We start from the raw sequence: 25,369 nt of genomic DNA on the forward strand, positions 1-25,369 counted from the left end.
TTGTTGTTTTCTTTTTTTCCAAATGTTTTATTGTGAATTATGTGATAGTTTACATGGGAGAACATTAGCTTTACATTCATCCTATCGTATATCATTTCATTTCATGGTTACTATCCCCTCCATGCATCATCAACCAACCAGAGTATACACTGCAAGTCTGCCTGCCCCCTGGTCCTCAGCACACAGCCCTTCTCCTTCTCTGGGTCTAGAGTTCCCAGCCGCTCCATCTCTCCACGTCATCGTCTCTGCCTCCATCTCTGGCATCACTGCTTCTCTGGGTAGGGTCCCGCTCTCCCCTCTTCTCCCTTGATGGTCCCAGGGACCTCCGCTACTGGACTGCAAAGTTAATCACTCCCCTCCTTTTGCAACAAAACATCTACCTTTACATTTCCAACCCTCACAATCAGGCCTGATAACAATTGTTCATTATTGTACTACAAGGGACCTAGGCCCTTTCATCAGCCCCTCCCTTCATCAGCCTCGCCCAGACAGATTGGATACTACTCAATGAAAATTCTACTTTCCTCAACGCTCTCTGGATCTAGGGTCTCTCTTGAAAGCTTGTAAGCCAGTCTCACTTGTTGCCTTTGTAGCCAATGTTCAAGTTGCCCATCCCTGTCTACTCTATATGGAGGGGGTGGGAATGATCCTTGCCGTAAAGATTTGTTCCCTCGTTTGAGCTACTGCATCCATAGGTGTAGGCCAAGTTCATCAAATTGTTATCAGATTACTCTTTTTTTTCCTCTTGTTTCCTCTTCTAGTTGAGCTCTGATCTAGTTGAGTCATTTAAGCTAGGTCAAGTAGGTATTATCTGCAAGTGTGGTAGTTCTTGTGCATATGCCCTCTCTTCTTATCAGTTGGATGCTTCACTCTCCACTCTAGTCCTCTGTGGCTATGCCATTGACTCTGGGAAAGTCCCCAGGTCTTGCCACACTGCTGGACAACCAGGTCTCCACCTGTGTTCACAGGAGTGTATTGAACGTGGTTGGATTTAGCTCGCAGCTGCATTGCTGTTTTCCCTTCACTTCCCCCTTATCGGTGACGAACGTGGTCCCCAATCAGTGCGCATGTCTTCAGCATAATGTTTGAAGGCTCACTTGTATTTTATTTCTCCTGGTTGGATAATAGTCCATTGTGCCTATATACCACATTTTGTTTATCCATTCATCTATTGATGGACCCTTGGGTGTTTCCATCTTTTGACTATAGTAAATATTCCTATAATGAACATTGGTATACACAGATCTGTTTAAGTCCTTGCTTTCAAGTCTAACTAGGAGTGGAATTGCTGGGTCATATGGCAATTCAGTTATGTTTCTGAAGCACTGCCGAACTGTTGCCCATTTGTGCTGCACCATTTTACTTTGTCACCAGCAATATATTTGTTTCTCTGTATTTTTTCTGAGAATAGCCATCCTAGATGGCACTATAGGATGACTGCCAACCACAAGGTCTGTAGTTCAAGGCCACCATCCACTCCAGAAGAGAAAGATGAGGCTTTCTGCTCCCTCAAAGGTTTACAGCCTTGGAAACCCTATACAAGGTTGTTATGAATCAAAACCAACTTGACAGTGCTTAACAACAACAACAATACTAATGGTGCTGTGAGTTAGGTGGTGGTGGTTGTGTGTTTTGAGTTGGTTCTGATTCATAGTGACCCTGTATAGGGTTTCGGGGGGCTGTAAATCTTCATGGGAGCAGAAAGCCTCATGTTTCTCCTGGGGAGCAGCTGGTAGATTTGAACTGCTGACCTTGCAGTTAGCAGTCCAGCTTGTAATCCACTATGATACCAGGGTTCCTTGTGGTTGAAGTATTGGGTTGCTAACCACAAGGTTTATGGTGCCAACCCATCAGCTAATCCTTAGGAGAAAGATGAGGATGTCTACTCCTATTAAGGTTTATAGTCTTGAAACCCTACTTTTTTACAAGTCAGAATTGACTCAACAACAGTGGGTTTTTGGTTTTCGTTCTTTTTAAATGACATTGGGACTCCTGGTATGGCACTGTAGGAAAAGCATTGAACTGTGAACCACAAGGTCAGCAGTTCAAACCTACCAGCTGTTCCTTGGAAATGTTATACGGGGTTGCTATGAGTTGGAACCCACTCACCGGCATTTAACAACATTGGCATTGAGTTTCTGCTTAGGTCTTTATTGGTCATTTGTTCCTCTTCTTCAGTGAAATGTTTATTCTATTTTTTGCCCATTTTTGAATTGGGTTATCTTTTTGTTGTTGAGTTGTAAGAGTTCTTTATCATGTTCTGGATATTAAACCTTTATCAGCTAGACAATTCCCAAATATGTTCTCATTCTGTGGGTTGTCTCTTCACTTTCATGACAAGGTTCTTTGAGAACCAGAATTTTTCATAATGTCCAACTTATTTATTTGATCTTTTATTACTTGTGCTTGAGATCGTGAACCTTTACCCTTATGTTATCTGCTGGGTGATTTTGATTTGCATTTCCCTAATGTGGCACTGGAATCCTGGTGTGGTGCTGTGGGTTAATGCACCAGACTGCAAAGCCATTTGAACTGCAAGGTTGGTGGTTCAAGCTCACCAGCCGCTGCTCGGAAACCTTATACAGGGTTGCTATGGGTTGGAACCAACTCGATGGCACTTAACAACAATGTGGCACTGTGGAGTTCTGGTGTGGCACTGTGGGTTAATACACTAGACTGCAAAAGTTGTTTGAACTGCAAGGTTGGCGGTTCAAGCTCACCAGCTGCTCCTTGGAAATCCTATACAGGGTCGCTATGGGTTGGAATCGACTTGACGGCACTTAACAACAACAACAATAGCAATGTGGCTCTGCGGGTTAATGCACTGGACTGCAAGGTCAATTTGAACTGTAAGGTCGATGGTTCAAGCTCACCAGCCACTCTTTGGACACCCTCTACAGGATTGCTATGAGTCGGGACTGACTTGATGGCACTGAACAACAACACTATGGCACTACAGGATAAGTATTTTACTGCTCACCACAAGGTTGGAGGTTCAAACCCTTCAGCTGCTCTTCAGAAATCCTATACAGGGTCACTATGAGATGAAAGTGGCTTGATGACACTTAACAATGTCTAATGAATGAACCCTGATAGTGTTGTGAATTAGGTATTGGACTCCTAACCGCAAGGTCAATTGTTCAAACCCACTAGTCATTTACTCCATGGGAGAAAGAGGAGCTTTCTGCTCCCATAAAGATTTGCAGTCTCAGAAACTCTTGATGGAGTGGGTTTGGCTTCGCTTTGGTTAATGTCGAATGATGTTGAACATCTTTGGATATGCTTGTTGCTTATTTGTATATCTTTGGAGAAATGCCTACTCAAGTCAAATAAATAATTTTTAAGGGTTTCAATCTCTACTTCTTAGTGAACCATATTTTGTTCTTATTTTAATGTTTTGACAGGGCGTTTTGTTTTTCTATATTCACCAGAAGATTTCATTGCAGCTATAAATTTCTAGCAAATGACAGAGCTTTTAGAATCACTCTTGCAATCTTCCTAAGTTTCATTCAAATCACATGATGGCAGCAACTGTTAAAATATACTTAGATTCCATTAGGATACATTTTGCTGTCACATTAGAATCTCTTAAAATTCATTTTAGCTCATCTATCATTACTGAACAAGCAGCTCCAGCCACTCCTCAGGAATCCTATACAGGGGCGCTATAGGCTGGAACAGACTCTTAATAACATCACTTAACAACATCATTACTGAGCAAAGGGCTCCTGGTATGCAGCAGAAAGGAGCTATCAGGATGAACCTGTAGGTGGCGCTCTTTTGTTAAAAACATGTATTCCTAAAATACTTTAAACACTATATAGTATGTATTTTGAGACTAAACTGGCTTTCAGCTTTTCTTAGGGACTACATCCTGACTCTGCTCAGAACTTTTTTCATTTCATTAAAAAATACATTTTATTGTGTTTTCTGTGAAGGCTGACCCATCAAATTAGGTTTTGTTTGACAATGTCTACATAATTTGTTCAGTGACATTCATTACATTTTCTAAATGTCTCATCACTCTGTGTTCTGGTTGTTCCATTTTCAGTACTCTACTTTCCCTGCCTGACTGAAAGCAGAGAATATCAGAAAGATGTTTGTTGTTCTTAAGTGCTGTCGAGTCGATTCTGATCCATAGCGACACTGCAGAACTTTCATGACACCTAGGAACCCCATTCTTAAAAAACAAAACTCTAACTGAATGGTATTGTTCAAAAGATCATACCCTCCCAAGATTTTACTAAAGCATTTATTTTTTAAACAAAAATATACATTAAATCTCAGATTTACAGAATATAGAAATAATTTATCCAAAGCAATTTGCATTTTTAAATAGCTAATATTGCACCCAACAGTTAGCATCTTTGACACATTTGCATTGTCCACCTTTCCCACAATTAGCAGAACAGAGAAATCGGACAGAATGATACAAGCTACCTGACCTTAAAAAAAAAAAAAAAAAAAAGAAAAGAAAGAAATTTACAATTCTTTTTATTTACAAGATAAGGTTGTAAACTTTCAGAATTTATTTCCATAGAATAAAAAGGCATACATTCTTTTATCAGACCGGAGGAAAAAAGGAATTATTTACATGTGACTTCCTCAGAGGAATTCTAAGGGACAGAGAGTATGAGAATTTGCAGTCACTAGCAAAGAACACAATTAATTGAAAGCATTTCTATACCTTGACACAGTAAGTGTGTGAACCATGTTGAACAAGAAAGTCTAGGAAAACTTTCACCTCTTGGAGGATGGTTTCCATAGTTACCGAGGTTTTCTTCAGTTTTAAAAGGGCACACTATTTATTGTTGCTTAAGGAGTGCTGGTAGTATAGTAGATTAAACACTGGGCTGCTAACTGCAAAATCGGTGGTTCAAACCTACCAGCTGCTCCTACATAGCACGATGAGGCTGTCTGCTTCCATAAAGATTTATAGTGTTAGAAACCTAGGGAACAGTTCTACATGGAAACCTTAGGTCCCTGTGAGTCAGAATCGACCCCACGGCAGTGGATGAGGGTTCTTGTGCATGGTCTTATACATGTGGTTACCAGCAACATTTTGCCTCAAAATCTAAGAAAAGTGAAAAAGAATGAGGTCTCTGTGCAGTTCCCTTATAAAATACTTTATAGATAGATAGGCAGAAAAGTTTGCTTTTCAAAAGAAAGCTTTGCAAAATATTTTGCAATTTATCACTGATACCCTCAGTTAAAAAAAAAAATTTTTTTAAAAATTTAAAAATGTTTTAAAAGCCCCTAAGTATTTAAATGGAATCCTGATGAATGCGGCGCTGTGGGTTAATGCGCTGGATTGCAAGGTCATTTGAACTGCAGCGTTGGCGGTTCTAGCTCACCAACGGCTCCTTGGAAACCCTCTACAGGGTCTCTATGTGTCTGAATTGACTTAACAACAAGTATTTAACTGCATTTTTAAAACACTGTAGGGAATAAAATCACTCGGTAGCACAGGTACTACAAAAAGTTGCTACAATAATATACGGGGGTAAGAGGTAAATTATGTAAATGTGCTGTTTAGTAAACAGAAACACATTGGAACCTTAACAAATCTGAAGTTATCTTGTTGATTGAACTGAATAATTAAACCACTAAGACAACATGAATCTATGAAGCCCATGATCAATCAAAACTGAAGTCATTGGATCACTTTGCTGGCAGGGTCTACATTTAGATAGGGACCTCTTAGAAATTCATGCTAAAGATCACAGGCAGGAAGATTATAAATTTATAATGCAATCCCACTGAATGGAAAAAGACAATGGAGACTAGGTTAAAACCTTCCCTTTGAATCAGAATGAACATAAACGGATAAATGATAGGACTTTCAAAAAGGCATCCTTGGCTTTGCTATTGCTTAATAGTCCAATCCAAGTAGTTGGCTTTAGTAAGGTTACGGTCTTTAGTATTCTTGTGACAAATTCAATTAAAAAAGATATCCTGAGAGTCTTGTATAAAAAAATATACATTTTCTTAGTGTCATTGTTTCATTAAAGTGGCTTTAAGGTGCATCTCTCAGCTCTCCACAGTTCGCCTGTATTCTGCAGTCCCATCTATTATTGTATCCAGAGGGGACCGCTTCTTGCGGATGCTGCGCCCGGAGGAGATGAGGTCGGCATAGCCCCGCTGGTGTGAGAAGGCGTAGGCAGAGCGCCGGGATGCCACTCCCCTACGGAACACATTCTGCCGGCGTTTCCACTGCTCCTCAGCCTTTAACCGCTTGCGGTGCTTCTGAATCTGTCAAAGGGAAATGACAGGAACAGGCTGAAATTAACCACTGACTGAATGAAAGTTAAGATTTGTGACTCAGAGCCAAAAGGAGGAAGACAGGAACTAAGACTGATAGAGCGCAACACCAGGAGGCACTTTCCCGCCCCCATCTGTCTCATTTGGGGCCAGAGTTCTGGTGTGGTGTTTAGGATAAGCACTGGACTGCTAACCGCAAGGTCAGGTTGGTGGTCAAACTGATCAGCTGCTCTTCGGAAACCCTTTTCAGGGTCGCTCTGAGTCTGAACAAACCCAAGGGAATTTAATGACAATCAACATCCCTTGGAGGTGAGGTGCTGGATTGTGCAAGAAGCAAACTGGGCTAGGCTGCCAAAAGGTTGACGGTTCAAATCTACCCAGAAGTGCCTTGAAAGAAAGGCCTGGTGCTCTGCTTCTGAAAAATCAGCCATTGGAATCCCTATGGAGAACAGTTCTACTCTGACACACATAGGGGTGCCCTAAGTGAAAATCTACCGGAAGGTGACTGGTTTGGGGTTACTGTTGTTGTTAAGAGCTGATTCCGACTCATTGCCACCCTGTCTATGCACTGAACTGCAAATCACAAGGTCTGTAGATAGAACTCGCTATTCACTCCGAGGGAGAAAGATGAGGTTTTCTGTTTCTACAAAGAATTTAAATGCCTCAGAAACCCTAAACAGGGTCACTATGAGGTAGAACTTACTCAACGGCACTTAGCAACAACATAGGGTTTCCAAGGAGTTGCTGGTGAATTTGAACTATGGACCTTGCAGTACAAACTGACCCAGTGCCGCATCCTTATCATCCCCAGTTCATGAATGAGGAAACTGAGAGAGAAGAGAGGTTGAGTGTTCTTACCAAGGTTACAGAGGTAGAGCAGGATATCCTCCCACCCCCTCTCTGTTCCCCTCCTGCCCGAGTGTTCTTTCCAGTTTACCAGTCAGACTGATACAAGATAGAAGTAAAGAGAAGTCTGTGGCTTTCTTTTCCTGATTGCTACTGTAGTGACTTGTCACTGAAGAAGGGAGACCTTAGGGGTCCTGAAGGTTGCCTATCTAGCATTTGCCCTTTTTTCTTTCTAAAGAAACTGATGGTTTAGCACTAGATGCTAGTCCAAAGGTTGGAGGTTCAAACCCACCCACTCTGAAGACAGGCATGCCAATCTTCTTCTTGAAAACCCTGTAAAGCAGTTCTACTCTGTCCAGGTTGACAGGAGTTGGAACGGACTCAACAACAACAAAATCACCTTTCTTAGGGGATGCAGACACTACTCCTAGGGGTGGGACAGATTGATTTCCCTTGCTAAGTACTAGGCTGGGAGCCCTGGTGGTGCAGGGGCTTGGCTGCTAACCGAAAGGTTGGTGGTTCTAACCCACCAGCTGCTCTGTGGGAGAACGCGGTGACAGTTTTTCTGTACAGATTACAGCCAAAAAACTCTGTGGAGCAGTTCGAATCTGGCCTCTGGGGCCGCTGTGAGTTGGAATTGATTTGACAACAGGGTTCGGTATCAGGCTAGGAATGGGCATGCAATAGAGGAAAGGGTATGTGGGTCCCTTCTGTGACAAGTTCTGAGACTCCCTAGGGAAAAGCACATGCCTCCTGACTTCTGGAGACTGACATGCCAGGATGTATGTGATACTAGAAACTACGGAAGCCACCTTGTTTCCAGCTGTTGGGTGACGCTAATAATGAAGACGGTAGCAGGGAGAGATGCAAACAACACGAATCCTTTTTGACAATGTGAAACTGCTCACTCAGCTGAATGAGTTGTGATAGGAGTTGAGGTGCTACCTCTGCTTACTACTAAGCCATTTGAGTCGTGGTTTCCTGTTAATTGCAGCTCAATGGATCCTGCTATGAAAGCTGACATTTTTTCTTTAGATGAAGAAAAAACTCTAACTTCTCTGCACAGCAAAATGTTAATACTGTAATTGTTGTTTCAAGGAGGAGAGATACATGGCAGTTTGTGTATTTTTGTGTACAGTTGATACCTTTCACAACGAAAAGAAAACAAACAGAAAGCCTAATCCCAAAGATTTATTTGTAGTTAATAAATCTGGAGTTAAAGGAAGAGAAGTGTAAGACCTAGTCTACTACATTTCCCATGAGCCTAGAGTTCTGCAGGAAAGCTGCTCTTAGAAAATGCTCTGATATCTGCGAAGGACCCTCAGAGTTAGAGAGGACTGTCTTACCACACACCTTATCACTTTCTGATGGCCAAATGGTCATTGACAAGAAGCGTATGGCAACAACGGGCAATAAACACACTGCAACAGTCAAGATGATGGTCAACCAGAGATATGGCTGTCTCAGCGCATTTGAAGCGGTGCCTGCAAAGAACATGAAACATGAATACCAGCAGTTTCTGTACCCTAAGGGTGTAGTTAATATTCCATATTCCAGAACTGGACATCTATGATAAAATGTTACAACCACATTTGTCTTCCCAAAACAAATACCCCAGTACTGCTCAAGGTATGAACATTTAAAGATCTAAGCCAAACAAAATTCACAAGGCAAATTCTTTTGAACAATATAGGTACACATAATCAAATGCAGAACTAAGGGGAAAAAATGCAAAATTGGGCAAATCTGTAAAATGTCTAACTTTGTTTGAAAAGAAATTTTAAAATGGGCTTAATAATTTTAGTTGAAACTCTAAAATAAGATTTACAGCCTCGGAAACCCTATGCAGGGTCGCTATGAGTCGGAACCAACTCCACAGCACATCACCACCACCACTACCAACCTAAGGTTAAACACACCACATTTTAGAAAGGTAATTTGAATAATTCTGCCATCACAAGATTAATAATTGTTTAAAATGGAAACCACCAAAAGACTTACGAATACGCAATTAGTTAATCCATCTCTGAAGTATGAATATGACAGGATTCTAGAACTCTAAAGTGGATAGCATTATTGGAAATAAGTATGCAGAGCTGTAAGTAAACTGACAGGAAACAAACAGTTATGTGGCCAATGTTTATAGCTGAATAAACCATATGACACAGTGACAAATGCTACAAGGTCATCTGAACTGAGAAATATTTGGAATTTATGAGTTTCCTATTTTGAATAGAGTAGTTGGGATGTTCAATGAAAAGAATCCACGTAAACTATTGTTTCCCTATGAAAGATTTGTTTGATACTTTTCATGACCAGTGATTAGATTGTAAAATTACCTACTGTGGCAAATCTTTTCTTCTTGGGATAGAACAATTTTCTACATATGTTGTTAAGTGCCTTCGAGCTGATTCCAACTCACAGAAACCAAGGGTTTCCAAGGAGCGGCTGGTGAATTTGAACAGCCAACCTGGCGATTCAAACCCACCTTGTGGTCCAGTGAATTATCCTAAAGTGCCACTGCCACATCAGGACTCAAAGAGGAGTTGTTTTTAAGATGTATACAATTATGTGTTTCTTTATTATAAAGACTAGATTTTTAAAATTAAGCACTCAGGGATGTAAACTGTTTTCAGAGGAGTGTCTTTAAACCCATACACATTTAGCAAATTAAAAGCACATTTAAAAAAAATAAAGGCTGTTTTTTTCTAGTTTACTGTCAGTGCAGAAAACATTATAAGTTTGTTTTTATAAGATGTTAATTATCGTTTTTAAATTGGAGTGTATCTGACTATCTAACTGTATCGGTAGAATTGAATTGTTACTTTCTAGAATCTGAATAGCAGTGGGAAAAGCAAAGACTGTAGTTAACGAGACATGAGTTTTAATTCCGGAGTTGTCTTGTTACTTTAGGCACATTGCTTAACGTCTCCAAGACTCAGTTTTCTCATGTGGCAAAGAGAATTATGCCTACTTTTCAGAGTTGAATAAACAACCTGATCTGTATGAAATAACAAGGCTACTTGCACAAATAATGGTGCCAGCTATGATACATATTTTAACTAATTATTATTATATTAATAATAGCTGGCATCCAGTGTGGCACTGTAAGATAAGCACTGAACTGCTAACCACAAGGGCGGCAGTTCAAACCCACCAGTCACTCCTCAGAAACCTTACACAGGGTCACTAAGAGTTGGGAATGACTTGACAATGTTTAACAACAACAACATTATTAATATTTTAGAGTCAATTTGATTTCTATGTGTTCCATCTGGCGAGGTCCATGTGTATAATCGCCAGGTTATGCTGTCTAAAGAAGGCATTTGAAATGAACAAATCATTGGTTTTGCAGAATTCTATCAAATTGACTACATCTGCGGAAAGAGAAGATGGAAAAGCTCCCTGTCATCAGTGAAAACAAGGCCAGGGGCAGATTGTAGAATAGACCATCAATTACTCATATGCAAATTCAAAATGAAGCTGAAGAGAATGAAAACAAGTCCACGAGAACAAAAATATGACCTTGAATATATCCCACCTGAATTTAGAGATCATCTTAAGAACAAATTTGATACATTAAACACTAAAGACTGAAGACCAGAAGAGATGTGGGATGATATTAAGAACATCATACTTGAAGAAAGCAAAAAGTCACTGAGAAGAAAAGAAAGAAGGAAAAGGTCAAAATAGATGTCAGAAGAGAAACTGAAACTTGCTGTCCAGCGTAGAGATGCTAAAGCAAATAGAAGAAATGAGGAGGTACAAGAGCTGAACAGAAAATTTCAAAGATCATCTCGAGAAGGTAAAGCCAAATATTATAATAAAATGTGCAAAGATCTGGAATCAGAAAACCAAAAAGGAAGAACATACTCAGCATTTCTCAAGCTGGGGGAAGGGAAGAAAAAATTCAAGCCTCGACTTTCGTTATTGAAAGATTCTCAGAAAAACTACTGAATCATGCAGAAAGCATTAAGAGAAGATGGAAGGAATACACAGTCACTGTACCAAAAGGAAATGGTTGATGTTCAACCATTTCAAGATGTAGCATATGATCAAGAGCCAATGATACTGAAGGAAGAAGTCCAAGGTGCATTGAAGGAATTGGCAAAGAACAAGGCTCCAGGTATTGATGGAATAAAAATTGAAATCTTTCAAGAAAGTGAGGTGGCACAGGAGGCACTCACTCATCTATGCCAAGAAATTTGGAAGACAACTATCTGGCCGACTGATTGAAAGAGATCCATATTTGTGCCCATTCCAAACAGAGGTGACCCAACAGAATGAGGAAATCATCGGACAATCTCTTTGATATCTCATGTGAGTAAAGTTTTGCTAAAGTTAATACAGAAATGGCTACAATCATACATCGACAAAGAACTTCCAGAGGTTCAAGCCGGATTCAGAAGAGGCCGTGGAGTGAGGGCTATCATTGCTGATGTCTGATGGATCTTGGCTGAAAGCAGAGAATATCAGAGAGATATTTACCTGTGCTTTATTGACTACGCAAAGGCTTTTGATTGTGTGGATCATGACAAGCTATGGATAACATTGCAAAGTATGAGCATTCCTGAACATTTAATTGTGCTCATGAGGAATCTGCACCTGGACCAAGAGGCAGCTGTTCTAACAGAACATGGGAATACTGAATGTTTTAAAATTGGGAAATATGTGCAACAAGGTTGTATTCTTTCACCATACTTATTCAACCTGTATGCTGAGCAAATAATCTGAGAAGTTGGGTTCTATGAAGAAAAACGTGGCATCAGGATTGGAGGAAGACTCATTAACAACCTGCGATATGCAGATGATACAACCTTGCTTGCTGAAAGTGAAGAGGACTTAAAACATTTACTGATGAAGATCAAAGAGCACAGTCTTCGGTATGGATTACATCTCAATGTAAAGAAAACAAAAATCCTCACCACTGGACCAATAAACAACATTCTTATTAACAGAGAAAAGATTGAAGTTGTCAAAGACTTCATTCTTCTTGGATCAACTGTCAACACTCATGGAAGCAGCAGTCAAGAGATCAAACGACATATTGCATTAAGCAAATTTGCTGCACAAGACCTTCTGAAAGTATTGAAGAGCAAAGATGTTAGCTTTAGGATTAAGGTGCACCTGACCCAAGCTATGGTGTGTTCAATAACCTCATATGCATGCGAAAGCTGGACAGTGAATAAGGAAGACCGTGGAAGAATTGATGCCTTTAAGTTGTGGTGTTGGAGGAGAATATTGAAAGTGCCATGGGCTGCCAAAAGAACCAATAGATCGGTTTTTGAAGAAGTGCAGCCAGAGTGCTCCTTAGAGGCCAAGATGGCCAAACTTCATCTCTCATACTTTGGACATATTTTCAGGAGGGAGCAGTTGCTGGAGAAGGATATCATGTTTGGTAAGGTGGAGGGTCAGAGAAAATGAGGAAGGCCCCCAACGAGATGGATTGGCCAAGTAGCAGCGACGATGGACTCAAGCATGACAACAATAGTGAGGCTGGCCCAGGATTGGGCAGTGTTTCGTTCTGCTGTGCATTAGGTTGCTATGGGTCGGTACCAACTCAATGGTACCTAACAACAACTACAACAAATCTTTACGGAAGCAGAAAGCCTCATCTTTCTTCTGTGAAACAGCTGGTAGTTTTGAACTGCTGACCTTAAGGTTAGCAGCCTGACTTTTAACCGTTACCACAGCCTAAAGGTCTGAAAGTTCATAGTTCATTATATATTTACAGGTTATGTTTTGGAAAGATCAAGATGAATGTTTACTTATTTTTATAATTATGCACCAACGCAAGGTTCATGGGTAAATTTTTTTGTCTAATATGATAGAGCATATTTTATCCTTATTTTTACTTTCTTTCTTCCTCCCATGTTACTGTCCACCAGCACCACTCAATTTCTAATCAGGAAATTACTTTGTAATAATTTATACTTTGTGTGTTTTTTTAATTTACCCAGAAGTTGTGACAAAATCTACACCAATGACATTTTTCTGTTACATTTAGTTTTGGAATTTAGAAAATACCAACCTGTAAACTGAAATGCAGACGGAAAGAGAACATGTATCCCAGCACTATGAAAGTCAAACATGATGCCAAAATAAAGTGCAATGCTTCCAAAGATGGAAAAAGCATTCACAAAAGTCCAGTAAGAAGTATCCAAGCCAATCTGTTGGGAAACCAGAGAAAAACAGAGCACTCATTTTGGGGCGTTGGCAAGAAATAAAGGACCTAAGAATTCTGAAAAGAGAATTTAACACTTTAGGTATTATTTGGCTTGAATACCAAGCAATTAGAGACTATCCTCAGCATAGGTAAGAAAAAGGAAATTTTTACTTGTTAAAAGGGATGAAAATAGCACTCCGGTTTATAAAGTAGCAGAGTCTCAGTTGGGGGCAGACAGGGAGTCAGTTCATTTCTGTGCAGACATAAAGGTACTCACAGACACTGTGGGCAGTCCACTAAAGCCATACCTGGAAATTCACAGTTATGATAAGAGCAGAGGCAACTGTGACAGCAAAAGACTGGTAGTCAGAAGGGGCCTCTCCGTCCTGCCCCATGGTTTGCAGGTAAGCTCCAAGAGGGATGAAGAAGAGGATCATCGATGTTAAAACCCCATGCAACAAGCTGATGAAGAACTTCTTATAGTTAAATAGTAAGTCTCTTTGTCCCACAATGTATAACCCAGGGAAGCGGAGGCTCAGTTTGTCACTCACATCCTTAAAGGGAAAACACAATTTGAGTTGTGTATCATTCATCAAGCTCAAAGAACTCAGCAATATAGTACCATGTATATGGCACTGTGGGCTAATGTGCCAGACCCAAGCTGGATCACTATGGGTTGGAATCGACTTGACGGCACTTCACAACAACAATAACGTATCTTATAAGAGGAGCTCTGATAGCACAATGGTTAAAGCTCTAGGCTGCTAACTGAAAGGACAGAAGTTGGAACTCGTCAGGCACTCCATGGGGGAAAGACGTGGCCGACTGCTTTCATAAAGATTTACAACCGTGGAATCTCCCTGGGGTGGTTCTACTCTGTCCTGCGGAGCTGAGTAGGAACCAACTCACTGGATGGCACTGGGTTTTGTTACAAAGAGTGTCAACTGGTAGTTAAGTTACATGAAGACAGAACTGGTGCAGGAAGAGAACTCTCTGCAGTATTGTCAGAGTGTAGAGCTCAACCTCACTACTTTGCTCCACAATTATTTGATGTTTAATTCAGAGTGAGGCTAGGGAAAAATTTATTATTTTGCTATGTATGGAAAGAAAGCAAACTAGTAGTGTTAAATAAAAATGTAGGGAGATTACTTTGATCTCCTTAGAGAATATACCATTTCAAATTCTTTGGGAAAATTTCTCATTTGTTGTTGTTGTTGTTAAGTGCTGTTGAGTTGGATCTGACCCATAGCGACCCTATACAGGGTTTCCGAGGAGTGACTGGTGAGCTTGAACCGCCGATCTGGCAGTTCAAATAGCTTTGCAGTCTGGCACATTAACCCACAGCACCACACCAGGACTCCAATTTTTCATATACAACTGGTTAATTCCAATTATTCTTTTTATTCTTTGAAAAACTCTTTTTCTAGTTGCTATTAGATAAAAAGTAGACTCACTTGGGAATTAAAAACATACATTTTAGAAAGTGTTAAAATAATTTACTTAATAATGAATAAGTTAAAATGGAACAACCAGATGGAAATAATGAGTGTTTACATGTGAAGAATATGACCAATGTCACTGAACACTTGGTAGAAATTATTGAATGTGAACCTAAACTGCTATGTCAACCTTCACCGAAAATACAAATTACTATTATTATTTTTAAAATGAGTACAGTTATTATAGAGAAGTACTATACTATGTCAGGTATCTTTAACAATAAGGTCTTGGTGTCCAAAAGGAAGAGAGTAAACTCTTTTGTCAATGAATTCAGTCCAATTTCAGAAATCCTCTTTTCATAGAATAAAACAAGACCCTTGTTGCCTGATAAAGGAATTATAATGGGCTTTACTCAGAAAGAAGTAAGAACTAAAGGAGTGCATCGAAGCATTTGCTTTGAAGGTCTGCAATAGGCTGTTAGTCTTTTCAAGGGTTTCCTCTCTGAGTGACACTCCTACCTGGTCAAGCAGGCCCATGAGGAGGACGGGCAGGCTGGAGTACAGAACGTTGTAGAGGGTGATAAACCAGTCCTCATACGCCGTCTGTGGGAGGAAGACACAATGAAACGCTGTCAGCCTCATTCACACACGCTCATCTGCTTCCTCAGAGAAAGGGCTACCAGGCTCCAGGGATGCTCCAACCCAAACGCATAGTTCTGCTGCCATAGAAAACACCTGTCACCTACACCTATCCTCCGAGACCTTTCCACAGAAACAAGATTTTCCCTCAAAGGAAGGAACACACTCCAAAAGTTGTTGTTTTGACCAGTTGTTGTGGAGCTGATTACAATGGTGGCCCCATGCGTGCCAGAGTTGAACTGTGCCCCATAGGATTTGCAGTGGCTGATTTTATGAAAAATAACATCAGTTATTGGTAAAAGGACCCACTTTATTTGATGAATGCTGGACAACATGTCATCTTTTTATATGCCCTTATTAAGGACTGGGCAGGGTTTCATTCTGTGGTGCATAGGGTTGCAATAAGTTGGAATCAACTCAGTGGCACCTAAAAACATGAAGGAATTAGAATAAAAACCTGGTTCAAAGTCAATTATCATTAAAATTTTCCTTACACTTATTTTGTAAGTGCAAACCTTGGTCATAATATAATCCTATAGTATTATGAGCTAGGCTGCAAATCTTAACGTTAATAGTTTGAAAGATGAGGTTTTCTGCTCCCGTAACAATTTACAGCCTGGTAAATCCTATACCGGGTCTCTATGAGTCAAAACCAACTCCCTGGCATTTAACAACAACACCCAAGTGGAATAATAATGTGTTATCACTATTCTTCATGACAAGGTGACATGTAGAAAGAAGATCTAAGATGAAGACATAGATACCAAAACAAACTCTCCTCTTTTAAAGGCAAAAGTAAACATTTTAGAACAGTAATCCAGAGCCGTAACTAGTCCCTGCCCCAACCTTAAGAGTGACTGCACCAAATCTGCAACTACAGAGGGGAAGAAGCAGATATATTTTTTTTCAGAAGCAAGTGTTTTATTAAGAGACAAATTATATTCACTCAAGGGAAAAATAAAAACAGTTTTATTACCTGTGCAGAGTACCCATTGAAGAAGGAGTACCAGAAGTGAACCAAAGTAAATGCAAAGTTTTTATAAAAGAAGTATCGTAGGAACTTGCACATCCTGATGTAAGACCACCGGCCATGTACCAATAACAATCTCTGCAGGTACCGGAACTGAGCAAAGGAAAAGTCACTTGACATGACAGCTTGCATGCCTTCTTGTCCACTGATTCCAACACCAATGTGCGCAGCTAATGGGCAGAGGGAGAACACACTGTCAATCAGGAGCCTAGTTTTAAGGCAAAACATTGAGATGTTAAAAAGCTTCAAGAGCAAATCAAAAACAAAGACATATTCAGGGACCAACAAATATAAAAGCTCTTGCTCACAATCTCAGACCACCAGCTTCTAAACTCAAAAGTCAGAGGTACAACTTGGTCGGGGACTCCCTAAATATCTATGAAAGGATCTTGTATGTAGTGAATGGATTCTATTTGGATTGTCAGCCCAGCCCACAAGCCACCCTTCCCATCCCAGGCACCTATGTTTATACCGTGTACCCTTGCCTGCCTAGCCACAGCTGAGTCCACCAGGGGCAGGTTGGTAATCTGTGGTAGGTATTACACATTGGCTCTCTCAATTTTAATTCTACCTTTGTTCTGATTAGAGAGGTTGAGAAACAAACTTTAAATTCCACATTCCCTTGGAGATAGGTTGCCTTTGTGAATTAGTTCCACCACGTGGTTTAGAATGGAAAGTGAATCAGAATCCAGCATCTCTCCCCTTCTCTTAGCAGTTTCTGCAGCAGAATTCATGTCTACTCCTCAGCCTAATGGGCACTGCCAGGCAAACGAAGTCTTCTTGATCAAGAAGCTCTTCAGAGGACACTCACTAGAGAGTGACCCAGAGCTTAGAGACTCAGTCTAGACAACCCCCCACCCCCCAACCTATTCAGACCATTTATAAACACGCAACTCCCTCTATCAAATAACTTCTTACTTACACTACCTAAAGTGGTCTGTTTTTTGATTTAAACATTAAGTGATAGAAAATCCAAGCTGGGCAAACCTGTCTTTTCCGTGGCATTTTGACATTAGGATTCAGGTAGTTCATGTGTGTGTAATAGTAACATGTAAAAGTTTGAGGCTTTGTTGTTGTTAAGTCATCAAATTGGTTCCAACTCACAGTGACCCTGTATGGGGTTTCCAAGGAGCGGCTAATTTATTTGAATTACCCACCTGTGGTTCTAACCGACCTTGTGGTCCAGTGCTTATCCTACAGCACCACACCAGGACTCCATTTGAGGTATGGGACAGATCGATTTATTTTGGAGAGACTGTGAGTGATAGAGAAATGTATGAAGACAGAAAGATAGAATTTGGGTTCCTGGTCTATTTCCAGCATTTCTTGAGGCCTGACCTCTTGGGAGCCATGAGACATCTATGAATCTTTTTTATAAATTCCTTCTTTTCTTAAGGTAGCTTTGTTGTTGTTGTTGTTAAGTGCCATCCTGTCAGTTCTGACTCATAGCGACCCTGTATAGGGTTTCCGAGGAGCAACTGGTGGGTTTGAACCACCAACCTTGTGATGAGTAGTCCAGTAGCTTTCATGTTCAGCTTTTTTGTTTTCTAATGCTTGTAATCAAAAGAGTTTTAACCAAGACACTATTAAACTTTCAAAAACTACGTGCTGGCCCATCCATGATCTTAAGACACACAATTTTGGGTAGTAAAAGTTTTCTAGAATGGACTTAAAACAAATGAAACGAGACACAATCTGACTCATTATTCCAATACACATTAAATAACCTTTTCAAATCAGTGAATTACAAATTTTAGGTAGATCTTAGAAGCCATAAAAGTAAAGGCAAACACTGAGCTACATTTGAAAAAAAAAAGAAAAATTAGACACTCTCGTAAGAAGTGACTGCCAAATGCTGTTGAGTGATGGTGCACGGAGGGGACTGTAATCATTACAAAGGAAAGGAAGTGTGATAGGATGAGTATAAAGCTGATGTTCTCCCAGGCAAACTATCACTCAATTCACAATAAAAACTTCAAAAAAAATAGAAGTGACTGCCAGCTCAGCAGAGTGACCAGCTAAAAGGCACTTCACAAACCCTGCCCTAGGTGAGACACAAGGTCTGGCAAGTTCAGAACCTAACTTCAGTAACTTGTCCAAACCTAAATATTTCAATAACACTTTGTAGTACAAAAAAAGAAATTGCATCTCATTCAATATTAATCACCCCTTTTAAAAACACACAAATAGTTCTTAAGATCATTTGTGGCTGCCAAACTGTTCTTTCCTCCCAAACCATGGCCTTCTTTTTTCCTGAACCAGCAGCTGAGGGGAAGGTTGTGAATCTACCTTGGCTGTGTGTGGGGCTGGGCAGGAGAAGCCCTTGTGGTAGGCACTGGGCATGTAGCCTAACCTTTCCACTGGGCAGACCAAGGACAGTTCAGGAAATACACAGACACAGCTCACTGGGTAATTAAAGGTACCTGAAGAAATGTGCTCTAAGGCAACCCAGGATTTTTCTAAAATCTAAATATAGGCACCTAGATTTTCTGGACATGCCAAAAGTGGATTCAGATTTTTCACTGTTAGGACTCAGTTAACCATTTGCTGTTGTGTCCATCTCATGTACGACAAAGTAGAACTGTGCCTTCCAGACCTGCCTACCTGCCTGCTGATCTTGGTTCATGTGACCTGGACTTGGGACTCTCTTACCTCTACAAATGTGCGAGCTGTTTTCTTAATATAAACTTGTATATCTAGATCTAGCTCGATCGATCGATCAAGAGATAGGCAGGCAGGCAGAAAGACAGATAGAGAAGGAGCTATACAGACTCCTGGTGTGGCACTGTAGGATCAGCACTGGGCTGTGATACACAAGATGGACAATTCAAACCCACCAGCTGATTCTCAGAAACCCTATATAAGGTCGCTATGAGTTGGAACTGACTCGAAGGCACTTAAAAACAATTTATATGTACAATTCTATACAGGGGCAAAGACATCATTCTTTTCTTTAGTAATTCAAGCTTCATTGGCCATCTGTGCAGGATGCACTTTGGTTCATTTTGACTTTGATCATATACTAAACAGGAAACATATTAGCAAATAGTTGGGTATATGCATATTTTAACACTTAGATTTCATTCTCCTTCTTTATGAATAACAGTTTCTTTCTGTATATTGCTCTTGACGTAGTTGAAAGAAATTATATCTTTGACAAAGTGCAAAAAGGCACTAACAACACTTGAATAAAACAACTAACTTCCAAGAAGACCTTAGAATTTCCTTTGTTTTCGCCCAATACAGATGCCCCATAAAAAACAAACAAACAAATGCCAACCAGTTTCCAATGAATCCATTCTGGATCCTGACAAGCCTATGTGTTACAGAATAGAGCTATAGTCTACAGATTTTTCAAGGCTGTGACCTTTCAGAAGTAGACTGCCAGACCTTTGCTCCAAGGTGCCTCTGGGTTGAGTTTGAACCACCAAATCTTCAGTTAATAGTCAAGTGCTTACCTGTTTGTGCCACCTGGGGACTCCTGGATGTTCCATAAAGTATATATAATCATATAAATTATATATGAAGGGGTTTCTAAAAGTTCATTTTGGAAATTATCTTTTAATTCCATTTTTCCATGAACTTTTGAGGCCCCTTTATGGAGTTCTGGTGTGGTGTTGTGGGCTAATGCTCTGGACTGCAAAGTCAGTTTGAATTGAAAAGTCAGTGATTCAAGCTCCCCAGCCACTCCTTGGAAACCTTATACAGGGTTGCTATGGGTCGGAACCGACTCAATGGCACGTAACAACAAAACAACAACATGTAAGTATATAGAAAGGGTTCTGCAGAAACAGAAGTTAATAAAAAATTTTAGAAAAACTTTGAAAGTCTCTATAAAGTTATTTATAATGAGTTTTCTTGACCCTTCTCATTATTAACCAGTGGGTTCAGAATAACAAGAATTTCAAGGCTAGAGTCAGACTGTGAGATGGCAAACCTATAAGGCAAACCGCCTCCAGACTCTAGTAGGCTACATGTGAGGTGAGAAAAAAAGAGAATGTTCATGTTACTTACCCTTTTGGCACACAGCTAGCTATGTTAAGGGTACGTAATAGGAAATAAACTATAGCTGGCTATAGGGGAAAGGGATAGCCCTAACTCTGAACAAGAAGTGCCATTCATACAGGAGGATAAGCAGGTGCAAAGAACAGCGACGAGGAGTTACACTGACGTAAACACAGATCGAAAGGCACGAGCCATACGTCATATGGTGAAGTCCTATTGAGGAAGACAAAGTTGGACTATCCTTAGTATAGATCAAGGAAGAGGAGAAGGAGACTGCAAGAAAAGAAAGAGACAGATCCGTGAGTTACAAAACAGGTGGAATTCTTAAGTATAGTCATTCTTAATGCATTTAACCTATCAGCCCAAAGGGGCCTGTATGAGGGTAGGTCAAAAATTATTCACACTCCGGTTATATTAAAACTTGTGTTGGCTGCACTGCGTTGTCAGCTCTTTGTGTTCAAGGTCACTGCTGTGCAGGTGTGAACACGAACATCTGCAAACACAATTTGAACTGATACTCAAAGGAAGGTAAACATTTCTTTAAAAATAAAATCGTTACTGGTGACAAGACATGGATTCATTACGACGAGCCTGAGAGTAACCAGGAGTGTGGAATGGAAACATCCTTAATCGCTGAACATGAAAAGTTCAAAAGTCAACCATCAGCTAGAAAACTGGTGCTTACAATTTTCTGGGATTCTCAAAGGTCAATATTGGAACACTATCAGGAAACAAGTTCAACAATCAACAGTGCTCATTACAGTGAGATGCTCACTGAAGAGTTGAAGCCTAAACTTGGGACTAAAGGGATGGCTGCTATCCAAGGGCACTGTGATCTTGCATGACAATTCACATCTAGACATCTCTGCCCACACTGTTGACACTCTGCAAAAACGTCATTTTGAGGGCTGTTAAAGCATCCTCCCTATAGTCCTGATTTTGCTCCATCGAACTTTCACCAGTTTGGTTCCCTGAAAGCAGTCTGGAGAGGACGAAGATTCACCTCTGATGAAGAAGTGAAGACAGCAGTGCATTTGTGGCAGCTCAGCCAAAAACATTTTTTTAATAAGGGAATACGAAAGCTTGTTGACAGATGTACAAAGTGAATTGACAAGCAAGGAGATTATGTCAAAAAATGATGTATTTGTCTTTCCTAAAAATTGATTAAAATAAATTTGACAGTCAGAGTGTGGATAATTTTGACTCACCCTCCAGTTTCTCAGAACTGGAGGAGACAGTAGAGAGAATTTTCAGGTGTTTGTATGAGAAAACCGAGGTCTCAGAGAGCAGCCCCAGATAACACAGCATTTCGACAGTAAAATAAGGACACATAGTCAGGTCTCTCTAGGTTGGACATTTTCATGACATGAAATCCCTTATCGTATAGGGAACAGAAGAGAATAGGACTCAGCTGTGTAGATGTGAGTCCTGGGCATGGCTCCGCATACTTCAATTGTAGCGCAACTGTGTTCTGCATGATTGGACTTCAATTTGTGGGTACCTGAGGTCCTCCAACCAGCAAAACATCCCTTGGTAGTTTTCCAGGGAGGTCAGAATTAAGGTGAGACCACACTAGAGTTGTGCTTCAATGCTGAACGTGTTTAACTGAACTCATACCAGCTCACCCAACAGTGACGTTCCAACATGTTTACCCAAGGCAAGAGGGCAGGTGAGAGAGAATATTCCCAAAATCAGTACCAGAGAGAGTTCAACAATTCACACTGAGCTCAGAATGTTTTGTAAAACGAATTAAAAATCAGGATTTTTAATAAGCCCTAAAGAAATATAGAAGGAGGACCACCAAGAGTGAAAACAACAACTAAAACTCAAAACAAAACATGTAAAAGGAGAGAAATAAGGAGAAACCCACCCAGATGGAACTACACTTCTATCTGGTACTCTGTTAGTATTATTGGAATTTCTCCTTCCCAAGTAGCTAGACTGTGAGTCTCCCAAGGGCATGTCAGAGGCTTTACCATTCATTCTAGTAAATGCCTCTTATTAAAACGCTGAAAATCTAAGCAATGACATTTGGAAAAAACTTCCCCCTAAAACGTTGCCTGTTCTTTTCTCTCTGGAACAATTCCATCTGTAGAAGACTCACTTTTGATCATATTGACGTCATTGGCACCGTCTCCAATCGCCAGTGTGATGGCTTTCTTGTACCTCTTCACCAGGTCCACCACCATGGCCTTCTGCTTGGGTGTAACACGGCAGCAGATGACGGCACTGCACTCACAGGCTAAGTCCACGAAGTTCTTCTGCCGCTGTTCCTTCTTAGCTTCAAGCCTCCGCTTACTTTGTGTCCGTATCCGTCTTTCCTCTTCTGTCCTTGGGAACTTCAGTTTCAGAATCTTACTTCTCTTGGTCTTTTTCTCGAGGAGAATTTCATTCTGTGAAACCGGAGAAAGTACAATCTGACACCATTTTAAAGTCCGCCTTTACCACCACTCCACTCCCCAAACTTTCATTCTAAGAAAAATTCTCAGGTTGGTTGTGTCATATAAAATATATTTACTACAAAAACTTAGAAATACCAAAATGTGTAAAGATGAGAATGAAAAGAACTCATTAATTGATAAGCAAGGGGAATCCAGTGTTAACAATTTGGTATAATTCCTTTCAATATTAAGTTTCAAACTTGGAAAGTTTGGAAAGGAATTATACTTTCACTCATTGGCTAAGAGATTTTTCAGTTGGTACATCATACACAATTATCATCTAAAATTGGTTTATAACAAACTGCTTTTGTTTGAGACAAGACACAGATGCACTAAAGATACACACCAGCCAGGAACCAGTGATAATTAAAGCACGGTTTTCACCAGGAGGGAAAAAGGGTTCATCCACTGGGGCTGCAAATTTGGCATAGACACCGCCTCTGTTCCTCTGGTTTTCCATTCTCGTGTGAAGAAGAGAACTGGCGGGAAATAAATTGAAGTGTTTAAAGGACACGAGCATAAACGGGCCCTTGACCCTGAGATATTCTGACATGCTGCCAGTTCTCATCCTTAGAGCTTGCTAATTGCTATAAAGTCACTGTGAACATTCAGTGAACAAAGACAGACCCACTGTACCTAAAGGAAACACATGAGTAGGTTCCTGTGAGCCTCTGGTCACAACATTTTCATCAACCAATCAACACATAGTTTTGGTTTATGTGTATTTCTGCTTGAAAAAGGAGCCCTGGTGGTAAAGTGGTTAAGCGTCCAGCTACTAATGGAAAGGTTGGTGGTTTGAATCCATCGGCTGCTCTATGGCACAGACTTGGAAACCTCGGGCAGTTCTATTTTGTCCTAGAGGGTCACTACAAATCAACTCAATAGTAGTGGGCTTGGTTTTTGGTGGATAGATTCATTAATAATGACATCATGGCCAACATTGCTATGACATCACTATTATGACACTTGCCTGAATGAAAAAGATTTAAAACATGAGTTTTCGCCCTAAGGTACATCATAGCCTTCTTGTGCTTAGGGAACAGAAGGCAGAACTTTGGCACTCTGATTGGGGACATTTTAAACAGTGAAATAACTAACAAAGATGCAAAAAGGTCACCATTTAAAAAGATGGCAGGGAATCCTGGTGTGGTGCTGTAGGGTAAGCACTGGACTGCTAACTACAAGTTAACTGTAAAGTTGCTTCAAACCCACCAGTCGCTCCTCAAAAACTGTATGCAGGGCTGCTATGAGTTGGAACCAACTCAAAGACAACAATAGCAAAAAGGCTGCAGAGAGGACACCTGTCAGCAATATGAGGGATAAAATAACAGGGCAGAGTGTTGCCTTGTTTGATCTCAGCTGGGAATGTTGAGCGACTCAAATGTTTCATCTTCTGAATGAATGGCTGGTAAAACACAGGAGTACTGATTCTGAGGCTACAAATAAACTTTAACAAGCAGGCAAATCTGCAAATACAGAATCTGTAAATAATAAGGAATGACTGCATAATTTGACTAAGTCTTGGTTCTTCCACCATGGGGTACCACATTCTTGGCACTTCTCATATACCAAAGGAGGATACAGTTGAAAATGTGCTTGTTCACAAGCAACAGAAGGGAGCTGATCTTGATCTGAATTCTAATACACTGGTGCAAACCCTATGTTACTTGACATTGTTTGGCAGAAAAGTTCTTTCTGTTTTATATCAACATACTAATGAGAAGTCCAAATGTAACACAGCCCACGATAAAAAAAAATGAGTCATGGAATTTTGGGGAGAGGAAAGGACCTTAAATGTCTTCTCCAATCTCTGCATGTTATAAACCAGGAAACCAAGACCCAAAGCAGTGATATAACTTGCTTGTAGGGAAACTGGAATGAGGACTCTGGTTGCTTAAGTCCCAGACCTGAACTCTCCGCCCCCCTCCACACACACACAGCTCGTATTCTCCATCTTTAGGAGTTGGTCCTCAACCTCGGCACTATTGACACTTTGGGACGGATAAATCTTAGTTGGAAGGACTGTCCCATGCATTACAGGATGATTAGCTGCATCCTAGGTTCTACCTACTAGATGCCAGTAGCACCTGCCCTTCCTCATTGTGACTACCAAAAATGTTTCCAGACATACACTGTCAAATGTTCCCTAGAGGGTACCATCACCCACTCCTGGAGAACCACTGTTCTTTGGGTATCTCTTATCTTTTTTACCATGTTAATGGAATTCTCATTTTCAAGCTGTAAATAAAGAGAGATCAAGACAAATCATGAAAAGGCTGAAAGGGAAAAAAATTCTATTCAACCCCTTCTATAAGAACCAACCTTTCTCAGACACCATCTAGAAAGAGAATCCACTTGTAGATGAAGGTAAACCCAGTGAAGAGTGTGATCTTAACATTTGCTACTTGAGTCAATTTTAGCTCAGCACAAGGCCCAATTTTCAACATTTTCAAAGAGAGAACAGACTCTTATTAAGGCTCCATTGACAAGAAATAAAGTCATATTATAGTTAAATAAATTATTTGAAACCAAGAAACTACTT

General features: G+C 40.4%; 1 protein-coding gene across 1 annotated transcript in view; it reads right to left on the minus strand.

The window, feature by feature from the left end:
• Positions 1–6,030: 6,030 nt before the first annotated feature.
• Positions 6,031–25,369, minus strand: part of ATP8B1 (ATPase, aminophospholipid transporter, class I, type 8B, member 1) — a 76,725-nt gene continuing 57,386 nt past the window's right edge. The window contains exons 20-27 of the mRNA XM_006837518.1: positions 23,174–23,306; positions 22,491–22,779; positions 16,328–16,551; positions 15,232–15,315; positions 13,582–13,827; positions 13,139–13,277; positions 8,461–8,591; positions 6,031–6,252 (exon numbers count right to left, since the gene is read on the minus strand). Coding sequence (XP_006837581.1) covers positions 6,031–6,252; positions 8,461–8,591; positions 13,139–13,277; positions 13,582–13,827; positions 15,232–15,315; positions 16,328–16,551; positions 22,491–22,779; positions 23,174–23,306 — 1,468 coding nt within the window. The remainder of the gene's footprint in view (positions 6,253–8,460; positions 8,592–13,138; positions 13,278–13,581; positions 13,828–15,231; positions 15,316–16,327; positions 16,552–22,490; positions 22,780–23,173; positions 23,307–25,369) is intronic.

Source organism: Chrysochloris asiatica, unplaced genomic scaffold (assembly GCF_000296735.1).
Source record: "Chrysochloris asiatica unplaced genomic scaffold, ChrAsi1.0 scaffold00021, whole genome shotgun sequence".
Classification (NCBI taxonomy): Eukaryota; Metazoa; Chordata; class Mammalia; order Afrosoricida; family Chrysochloridae; genus Chrysochloris; species Chrysochloris asiatica.